General features: G+C 41.8%; 1 protein-coding gene across 1 annotated transcript; it reads left to right on the top strand.

The window, feature by feature from the left end:
* The first annotated feature begins 947 nt into the window (after window positions 1-947).
* Window positions 948-9,991, top strand: lgi1a (leucine-rich, glioma inactivated 1a). Its single transcript, XM_067421718.1, has 8 exons — window positions 948-1,336; window positions 1,428-1,499; window positions 4,381-4,452; window positions 4,580-4,651; window positions 6,524-6,595; window positions 6,686-6,855; window positions 6,939-7,103; window positions 7,287-9,991. Exons 1-8 carry the CDS (start codon window positions 1,161-1,163, stop codon window positions 8,102-8,104), a joined length of 1,617 nt encoding a protein of 538 aa, XP_067277819.1. The 5' UTR covers window positions 948-1,160; the 3' UTR covers window positions 8,105-9,991.
* Window positions 9,992-11,378: the final 1,387 nt, after the last annotated feature.

Here is an 11,378-nt window from a genome sequence, read left to right as displayed (position 1 = left end):
GGAAAGTAAGTCAGTAAGTAATTCATTAAAATGTAATGTAGCACATTAAAATACTGTATTGTGTGACATTATGTAATTCAAAGTATATTGTACAATGGATAGCTAAGTAATAACACATTGTATTGTTATTGACTACAAAGTGTATATTTTTAGTCATTTGAATGAGTCAAGGTAAATAAAATATATATTATATTCAAAGTATATTGCTTGTGTGTTCTGAATATACTGGTAATTAATTTGTAATTAATTAAAACAAATAAAGTATGCTATAACACAAAGTGTACTTGTAATACAAATAAAGTGTACTATAACACAAATAAAGTATACTTATAATACAAATAAAGCACATTTAATATCACTAAGCACGTAATTAGTCATTATACTTAAAGTGTACTAAGTATACTTAAAGTTGTTCCAATTTAGCACACAAAAGTATACTAAATACACTTGAAGTTATGCTTTAACACAATTTAATTACAACTTAAATATACTTAGTACAAAATTAGTTGTGTCAAAATAGCACACTTCAAGTTAACTAGTCATTAACACACTTCAAGTATACTGAAAATGAGTCTGGCCGCAAGTATACTTAGTATACTTTTTTTCACTAGGGATTTGTAGACTAAAACATGAAATAGCACTTTTAAATCTAGAGCTTACAGGTGTTTCACCTGATAAACAAAAGGAAATCTCGAGGAAATTATTAAACAACAACAATAATAAAAGCATTAGCCGATAAACAAACAAACGGCTGTTATTGGTCCATTCAGATCAGCGAGGAGAAAAGTATCAGAGATAACGTGACAAATCAGTTAAGACTGGATCAATTATTTGAAGTCACGGGCAATTTTTAAAATACAGCAACATTGAAAACAGACGATAAGGAACTTAAAATTCGAGAATAGTGTAGATTCGCCGTATTTGGCCAGCTTTAGCGCACTGTGGATCCGCTAAGCCCCGCCCATCCTCCGCGCCCGTGAGTTCTATGGATTCTGCCTTCATGTGCAGATAACACTGATTTGCCAAAAATGAACAATAATTCGTTATCATTTGTTCTTTGCTTCGTCAATTTCTTTCCGTTATGAGATCGTGGCTCGCAGCAGCGCAATCGCCGGGACTGTATCAGTGAGCAGTGACATTCAAGGCCATATTTGGTTGCAATGATGGCTTTCAGACGGACTGTGCTCTTCTGCTCGTTGTGTTTACTGATGCTCGTGCACGGCAGCAGGCGGAGGCACGCGCGCTGTCCCGCTCCATGTACATGCAGTAAAGATAACGCCTTATGTGCCAATACCGGATCAATACCGAGGGGCTTCCCGCAAGATGTCATCGCACTGTGAGTCTTGACAACAATAATAACAATGTGGCGTTATTAATATTTTTTATATTATTATAACTGTGTCTAGATTTTGATGTTTTTTTCCCAGATCGTTCGTCAAGTCGGGCTTTAATGAAATCCCTAAGGAGAGTTTCATTCACACACCAGCCCTCCATCTGCTGTAAGGCTTCAACATCACTTCAACACACACACACACACACACACACACACACACACACACACACACACACACACACACACACACACACACACACACACAGAGAGAGAGAGAGAGAGAGAGAGAGAAAGAGAGAGAGAGAGAGAGAGAGAGAGAGAGAGAGAGAGAGAGAGAGAGAGAGCATTTCCATGTTTTCGGTGACTGATCACTGCAGTTCTATTCTAAAAAACAATAGTAAAGTAAACAATAGATTAACTAATTAAAATGAATAAAACATTGAATAAACATTTAAAATGAATATATTGATTTTAAGAAAAAAAAATTATACAGTAAAGCACAATAATAAAGTGACTATTTAAAAAATAACATAATAATGCAACATAAAACAAACTGTTAGCATTTTCACAGTATAAATACTTCATAACCTTTAAGGTGAAGTATGTGACATTTGTAATGTTATTGTAATGTATATGTAATTTGTAATACATTATCTTAATTTTATGGTTCACTGTCTACTATTAGTAAGCCAGTCTTTATCTTTATCTTACCCCAAAGGGTAAATGTTGAGCCTAGCAGACAGACAATAGCCAAGCCCCACACTCTCAGTCTGCTACAGTAGCCACGCCCCACACTCTCAGTCTGCTACAGTAGCCACGCCCCACACTTTCAGTCAGCTACAGTAGCCACGCCCCACACTCTCAGTCTGCTACAGTAGCCACGCCCCAAACTCTCAGTCAGCTACAGTAGCCACGCCCCACACTCTCAGTCTGCTACAGTAGCCACGCCCCACACTCTCAGTCTGCTACAGTAGCCACGCCCCACATTCTCAGTCAGTTACAGTAGCCACGCCCCACACTCTCAGTCAGCTACAGTAGCCACTCCCCAAACTCTCAGTCAGCTACAGTAGCCACGCCCCACACTCTCAGTCAGCTACAGTAGCCACTCCCCCAAACTCTCAGTCAGCTACAGTAGCCACGCCCCACACTATCAGTCTGCTACAGTAGCCACGCCCCACACTCTCAGTCTGCTACAGTAGCCACGCCCCACACTATCAGTCTGCTACAGTAGCCACGCCCCACACTCTCAGTCTGCTACAGTAGCCACGCCCCACACTCTCAGTCTGCTACAGTAGCCACGCCCCAAACTCTCAGTCTGCTACAGTAGCCATGCCCCACTCTCAGTCTGCTACAGTAGCCACGCCCCACACTCAGTCTGCTACAGTAGCCACTCCCCAACTCTCAGTCTGCTACAGTAGCCACACCCCACACTATCAGTCTGCTACAGTAGCCACGCCCCACACTCTCAGTCTGCTACAGTAGCCACGCCCCACTCTCAGTCTGCTACAGTAGCCACGCCCCACACTATCAGTCTGCTACAGTAGCCACGCCCCACACTCTCAGTCTGCTACAGTAGCCACGCCCCACACTATCAGTCTGCTACGGTAGCCACGCCCCACAATCTCAGTCTGCTACAGTAGCCACGCCCCACACTCTCAGTCTGCTACGGTAGCCACGCCCCACACTCTCAGTCTGCTACAGTAGCCACGCCCCACACTCTCAGTCTGCTACAGTAGCCACGCCCCACACTCTCAGTCTGTTACATTAGCCACGCCCCACACTCTCAGTCTGCTACAGTAGACACGCCCCACACTCTCAGTCTGCTACAGTAGACACGCCCCACACTCTCAGTCTGCTACAGTAGCCTGCCCCAATCTCTCAGCCTGCTACAGTAGCCACGCCCCACACTCTCAGTCTGCTACAGTAGCCACGCCCCACACTATCAGTCTGCTACAGTAGCCACGCCCCACACTCTCAGTCTGCTACAGTAGCCACGCCCCACACTATCAGTCTGCTACGGTAGCCACGCCCCACAATCTCAGTCTGCTACAGTAGCCACGCCCCACACTCTCAGTCTGCTACAGTAGCCACGCCCCACTCTCAGTCTGCTACAGTAGCCACGCCCCACACTCTCAGTCTGCTACATTAGCCACGCCCCACACTCTCAGTCTGCTACAGTAGACACGCCCCACACTCTCAGTCTGCTACAGTAGCCACGCCCCACACTCTCAGTCTGCTACATTAGCCACGCCCCACACTCTCAGTCTGCTACAGTAGACACGCCCCACACTCTCAGTCTGCTACATTAGCCACGCCCCACACTCTCAGTCTGCTACAGTAGACACGCCCCACACTCTCAGTCTGCTACAGTAGACACGCCCTACACTCTCAGTCTGCTACAGTAGCCACGCCCCACACTCTCAGTCTGCTACAGTAGCCACGCCCCACACTCTCAGTCTGCTACAGTAGCCACTCCCCAAACTCTCAGTCTGCTACAGTAGCCACTCCCCAAACTCTCAGTCTGCTACAGTAGCCACGCCCCATTCATGTTTTTAGATTGTACTTGCATTAAAAAAAATTACCTGCATGTAATTACATCTGTAATTAATTGATCTAATTACATTTATACTTTCACTGTCTGTTGACACTTCCCTTACACCTAACACTACCCTTAAACTTACTCATACATCCACATCTGGCCCTAGCTCTACCCGTATCCCACCTCAGTATCAGCAAAGGTGTTTTGCAATACATTATGAACACAATGAGTACATAGTACTAGTAGTTAAGGACACCTAATATAAAGTGGGACCATACAGCATCATTATGGATCTGTTTAGAAAGACAAATCTACTAGAAATGACAGACTTCACCTTTAATATGAAGCGAATCAGAAAGCACCGCTGTCTTAATGTGCCATGAACTGTAGAACCCTTTTGTGTGATCCATGAACGTAATGCAGATTTTTATTAAGGTAATCACGTGCACATAAAGACAAACACTCTTTAATTCACCGTCCTGTATTCACTGTATGATTTCTCTCCTAGTCTTTTCACAGCAAACGTCTTTGATTCTATAAATGAAGATGCCTTTCTTGGTCTTCCTCATCTGGAGTATCTGTAAGTGTCTCAGAGAACGTGATTATATAATCAGCACTGCATGAGGAACAGCTGATCAGATGATCATGTGCTTGTTTTGAATGCTTGAATCTTACGCATCACGTTGATGTTTTTTTTCTTCTTCTAGGTTCATTGAAAATAACCAAATCAAGTCCATATCGCCTTTCGCCTTTAGAGGACTCAAGTCCTTAATACACCTGTGAGTATTTCCGCATGAAATCTGCTCTCTATTCAGCCACGTTAATATTTTTAAATATTTACTACATACTTATCTTTTACTATGTACAAAGTGTCTGCTGTTAAAGCTTGTTTCCTACCTAGAATACAAACCTGATTCCAAAAAAGTTGGGACACTGTACAAATTGTGAATAAAAACAGAATGCAATGATGTGGCAGTTTAAAATGCAATAATTTATTCAGAATACAACATAGATGAAATATAAAATGTTTAAAATGAGAAAATTTATAATTTTAAAGGAAAAATAAATTGATTTTAAATGGCCATGGCATCAACACATCTCAAAAAAGTTGGGACAAGGCCATCTTTACCACTGTGCGGCATGTTTTCCCATTCTTGTCTAATACAGGCTTCTAGTTGCTCAACTGTCTTAGGTCTTCTTTGTCGCATCTTCCTCTTTATGATGCGCCAAATGTTTTCTAATGGTGAAAGATCTGGACTGCAGGCTGGCCATTTCAGTGCCGGATCCTTCTTCTACGCAGCCATGATGTTGTAATTGATGCAGTGTGTGCTCTGGCATTGTCATGTTGGAGAATGCAAGGTCTTCCCTGAAAGAGACGACGTCTGGCTGGAGCATATGTTGTTCTAGAACTTGGATATACTGTTCAGCATTGATGGCCTTTCCAGATGTGTAAGCTGCCCATGCCACACACACTCATGAGCCCCAGACCATCAGAGATTCTGAACTGAGCGCTGAGAACAACTTGGGTTGTCCTTGTCCTCTTTAGTCCGGATGACATGGCGACCCAGTTTTCCAAAAAGAACTTCAAATGTTGGTTCGTCTGACCCCAGAACAGTTTTCCACTTTGCCACAGTCCATTTTAAATGAGCCTTGGCCCAGAGGAAACGCCTGCGCTTCTGGTTCATGTTTAGATATGGCTTCTTTTTTGACCTATAGAATTTTAGCCGGCGACGGCGAATGGCACGGTGGATTGTGTTCACCGATGTTTTCTGGAAGTATTCCTGAGCCCATGGTGTGATCTCCATTACAGTATCATTCCTGTATGTGATGCAGTGCCGTCTAAGGGCTGAAGATCACGGCCATCCATTTTGGTTTTGACCCTTGACCCTTACACACAGAGATTGTTCCAGATTCTCTGAATCTTTGGATGATATTATGCACTGTAGATGATGATAACTTCAAACTCTGCAGTGTTTCTCTGAGAAACTCCTTTCTGATATCGCTCCACTATTGTTCGCCGCAGCATTGGGGGAATTGGTGATCCTCTGCCCATCTTGCCTTCTGAGAGACACTGCCACTCTGAGAGGCTCTTTTTATACCCAATCATGTTGCCAGTTGACCTAATAAGTTGCAAATTGGTCCTCCAGCTGTTCCTTATGTGTACATTTAACTTTTCCGGCCTCTTATTGCGACCTGTCCCAACTTTTTTGTAATGTGTAGCTCTCATGAAATCCAAAATGAGCCAATATTTGGCATGACATTTCAAAATGTCTCACTTTCAACATTTGATATGTTATCTATATTCTATTGTGAATAAAATTGTACACGTGTACACATTTATTAGATTTGAAAATTATTGCATTCCTTTTTTTATTCACAATTTGTACAGTGCCCCAACTTTTTTGGAATCTGGTTTGTAAAAAAGTGTAAAACTTTTAATCAGAATTTTTTTCTTACAATTGTTTGTTTATGACTCACAAGTTTCTATCCTAAAATTCTAAGAAAACGAGATTGAAAGTTTCAATTTATCTTTTTAATTTTGTGGCGGACACAAGCTTCCATGGTCTGCATTTCTTAGTTGATTACTCATGTGAATGTTGTCCATTTCCCTTTACTGAATACTGTTTGGCTCTTGATGAATGTCATTGCAGAAGTCTGGCGTACAATAATTTGGAGACGCTACCAAAAGATCTTTTCAAAGGGATGGAAGCTTTGACTAAAGTGTATGTATGCAAGTGTGCAACATGACATACTTTCAGTAACTGCCAATGATATACAAGCTTCTAGACTGAAACTTTTATTTGTTTGTCCAGGGATCTGAGAGGAAATCTTTTCAGCTGCGACTGTAATTTAAAGTGGTTAGTCGACTGGATGTTTCATACAAATGCAACTGTGGATGAGATCTACTGCAATGGGCCTGATGCTTACCAGGGCAAGAAAATCAATGACCTGGAGGCGCAGTCATTCGATTGCATAACAACAGGTCGGTCGTATTCATTTCAGGCCACTTGGTGTTTCTTGACATCAAATGAAGAAAATCGTAACATTTCTCTGTTTGTTCTGCAGATTTTCCGCTGTTGAAGTCTCTTGATTTTCAGTCCATTTCAGCCGAAGCTTTTGCATTTGGTGGCGATCAGTTTGTCGTATTCGCCCAGCCATTCATCGGCAGGTGTAGTTTCATGGAATGGGATCACGTGCAAATGGAGTTCCGAAACTTTGATAACATCACAAGTAAGCAAAATGTGCAATGCGTTAATGTCTAATTCTTTACATAATATTAAAGGGGTCATGAACTGCATTGTTTTAAAATGTTTCCTGGGGTGACATATAAAGGATTTTTACATAAAAAATGGTCAATTTAAACATAATATGATACAGTAGGGTTAAACGATTCTTTAAATCTCTCCTCCGCAGGTACTTCTTCAGTCATCTGCAAACCTCTAGTCATTGACAGTCAACTCTTCATTATAGTAGCACAACTGTTCGGCGGCTCGCACATCTTCAAGAGAGACGTCTCGGCGAACAAATTCATCAAAATCCAAGACATCGACATTTTGAAAATACGAAAGCCGAATGACGTGGAAATCTTCCACGTTGATGGAGAGTCTTTCTTCATCATTGCCGATAGCTCCAAAGCTGGCTCCACAACCATTTATAAATGGAATGGCAATGGCTTCTACTCCCATCAGTCCTTGCACCCATGGCATCGGGATACGGACGTGGAATATTTGGACATTTCTGGAAAGCCTCATTTGATCTTGTCCAGCAGCTCTCAACGGCCGGTCATTTACCAATGGAGCAAGAGTACCAAGCAGTTTGAGCGGCGTACCGATATCCCAGAGATGGAAGACGTGTACGCGGTCAAACACTTCACAGTGAAGACCGAGCTCTACATATGTCTGACCCGCTTCATTGGCGACTCCAAGGTGATGAAATGGGACGGCAGCATGTTCAGTGAGATCCAGACCATGGCTTCCCGTGGCTCAATGGTCTTCCAGCCGTTCTCCATAGCCAACTGGCAGTACGCCATCCTGGGCAACGATTACGCCTTCACTCGGGTCTATCGATGGGACGCAAAGAAGAGACAATTCATTCACTTCCAGGAGCTGAACATTCAGGCACCCAGGGCCTTTTCTCTGGTGTTTATTGATAACAGGGAATTCCTTCTTGGCTCTAGTTTTAAGGGGCAAACACGGATATATGAACACCTGGTCCTTGACTTGAGCAGCTGATTTGCTTCATTAGGACAGCTGAGGATAATAAGTGTCTCAGAGAATCTTATGAACACATCCAGGTCATATTTAATCCTGAAATCTATTTTTTGTTGTTGTTTAAAATAACTGCATTTGTTTTTTTTCCTGAAGCAGTTTCACTCGGATACACGGCACAATTGGGAAGACGAGACTAGTGGAAGTTTCTTGATGAATTTAACCAAACATGTAGCATTTTTTTTACATGATTTAAGCATTTTAACCCCCTCAATTCTTCTTACCGTAAAGGTAGTCTTTTTTTTTTTTTGTAAAATTGCTTCTGTCATGAAGATGTCACCGTGTATGGAAATCTTAATTGACTTTATGCAGAACACTACAGGTGTAACGACACACTCGGGTCACGATTCGATATATCGCGATACTGAACTCCAATTCGATATGTTTCCCGATATTTTAAACCAACATAAAGAAGAGTTATTTTTATATATAATTATTAAAATAATATAATTATTATTTGTGTATTATTATTATTATTAGGACCCACAAATATTCCTCCATTGCATCATTATACATTATATTCAGCATTATATATAGTGATGATGAATAATGTCACTGAAACTTTCATTTTTTCCCTCAGGCATTGCTCATTCTCTCCCGGTGCTCATCTCCCCTGCCTCTTCCAGTATTAATGCACTATACATATATAAGAATAAACCATCTAACATGCTTTGAACAATCATACTACTAAAACTAAATGTGTTCTGGTGATTTAAATGATGTTTGTCTTTGACTTTGAGGAGTGTGTGTGCTCTTAAGATGATCAATGCGATCCGTCTCAGCTCTAATCGCAGGAAAGCTCATCAGAATGACCGCTAGAACTTTAATTCTGAATTTACTCTCTCGTGTTGTTTCTCAATCATCTGAGCGTCTGTGTTTACTACAGTATGAGCATCGCTGTAAATCTGTTCATCATAAGCCATCGCTCATGTCTCTTCAGAAGACTTGGACTCGGATTAGACACTTGATTAGTTATTTTTACGATGCCTTTATGACATTTCTTTTTGATCCTTTAAGTTCGAGAGGAATAATGGACTTTAAAGGGAAGAAATCCCTCAGGTTTCATTAAATTAATCACTTAATTTGTGTTTGGAAGTTAAACAAAAAACGACATGATGGTGAGTTCATGATGACAGAGTTTACATCTGTGGCACATTTGTAAATGTGTGTTTGGGTGAGTTATACCTGATAAACAGGCCGACAACAACAAGCTGAGCCTTGGATAAAACAATTCTATATCGCGAATCATATGGTTTCCATCAACCATACATATGGTCACATTTCTATATTGCGATATGTAGTTTACCGATATAGCGATATAACATGTTTCTTATTCTGTTTAACTTTAGATTTCGGGGTGAAATATGACCAGGATGTTTTCATCACATTCACAGCATGAAGACTCTTTGCAAATGACTTGCATGATGGTGCCTTAATTCGGCACCGCCACTGAAAATATTCATGTTGTTGTTTTATTAAATGATCTTCTCAGTGCATTTGTTTGTTTCTGTTGTATTTTTACATTGTGACTGCTGTATTTTATGTGGCAGATATTTGATATGCAGAATGGGAATTTGAAATATACATTGACAGTTTGACTTTTGGAGTAGTGTGTCATGTGACCATTGTTTTTTAGCTTTTGCCTGTTTGTTTGAACTGTGTTAGCTACTAACAGACAACCAATGTCAGTACTTTTTCCAACAAGAAACAAGTGTTTGTTAAGAGATGATTCTATATCACCAAATGATGAAACTGTGATGTTCTACTGGATTAGTTTGTGCATGCAGTTTCTTGCCTACATTTTGGAGATAGTGATACTAACTTTAAATAAAGACTTTGTGATCCTGAGAATGAGTTTAAAAGAACTTAAATACATTTACACAGAAAGAAGTACTGAAAGAAAACATCTGGCGATATCATTACAAGTAAAACTAGATAGCGTATAAGGGTAGTTCATACACTCACCTAAAGGATTATTAGGAGCACACACTAATACTGTGTTTGACCCCCTTTGGCCTTCAGAACTGCCTTAATTCTACATGGCATTGATCAACAAGCTGCTGAAAGCATTCTTTAGAAATGTTGGCCCATATTGATAGGTGTCACAGACACGCCAGGCTCCCTTGAAGAGAATTACCTGTCTCTACGTCTGCTTCCAAGTCTCCAGCGATCTCCTGTGTCCAGCGTGTGTGTGTTCCATGTTCACCATCGTTCCCTCCTGAGTCTCTCCAAGCCCCACCGAAGATATCACTGTGAAGCCCTATCACCGTCACGTCAACACTCAGTCACTGTTATCACTCTACTGGTGCTCAGAATAAAACCTGCTTAACTCACTTCTTGTCTCCGTCAGTCTGTACCCGTAACAATAGGAGAGCATCTTGCAGCTGATGGAGATTTCTGGGATGCACATCCAGGGCACGAAGCTCCTGCTCTATTGGGTTGAGATCTGGGGACTGTGGGGGCCATTTTAGTACAGTCAACTCATTGTCATGTTCAAGAAACCAATATGAAATGATTCAAGCTTTGTGACATGGTGCATTATCCTGCTGGAAGTAGCCATCAGAGGATGGGGACATGGAGGTCATAAAGGGATGGACTTGGTCAGAAACAATGCTCAGGTAGGCCGTGGCATTTAAACGATGCCCAATTCGCACTAAGGGGCCTAAAGTGTGCCAAGAAAACATCCCCCACACCATTACACCACCACCACCAGCCTGCTCAGTGGGAACAAGGCATGATGGATCCATGTTCTCATTCTGTTTATGCCAAATTCTGACTCTACCATCTGAATGGCTCAACAGAAATCGAGACTCGTCAGACCAGTCTTCAACTGGCCAATTTTGGTGAGTTTGTGCAAATTGTAGCCTCTTTTTCCTATTTGTAGTGGAGATGAGTGGTCCCCGGTGGGGTCTTCTGCTGTTGTAGCCCATCCGCCTCAAGGTTGTGTGTGTTGTGGCTTCACAAATGCTTTGCTGCATACCTCGGTTGTAACGAGTGGTTATTTCAGTCAAAGTTGCTCTTCTATCAGCTTGAATCAGTCGGCCCATTCTCCTCTGACCTCGAGCATCAACAAGGCATTTTCTCCCACAGGACTGCTGCATACTAGATGCTCTTCCCTTTTCACACCATTCTTTGTAAACCCTAGAAATGGTTGTGTGTGTAAATCCCAGTAACTGAGCAGATTGTGAAATACTCAGACCGGCCCGTCTGGCACCAATGACCATGCCAGGCTCAAAAT

The sequence above is a fragment of the Pseudorasbora parva genome, chromosome 17 (genome assembly GCF_024679245.1).
Source record: "Pseudorasbora parva isolate DD20220531a chromosome 17, ASM2467924v1, whole genome shotgun sequence".
Taxonomy (NCBI): domain Eukaryota; kingdom Metazoa; phylum Chordata; class Actinopteri; order Cypriniformes; family Gobionidae; genus Pseudorasbora; species Pseudorasbora parva.
This window is presented reverse-complemented; position numbering and strand designations above follow the sequence as displayed.

Coding starts and splice junctions, on each gene's coding strand:
- lgi1a (XM_067421718.1), top strand. CDS start 1,161: ATGATGGCTTTCAGACGGACTGTGCTCTTCTGCTCGTTGTGTTTACTG. Junction 1,500..4,380: donor ACACCAGCCCTCCATCTGCT/GTAAGGCTTCAA, acceptor TTTCTCTCCTAG/TCTTTTCACAGCAAACGTCT. Junction 6,856..6,938: donor ATTCGATTGCATAACAACAG/GTCGGTCGTATT, acceptor TTTGTTCTGCAG/ATTTTCCGCTGTTGAAGTCT.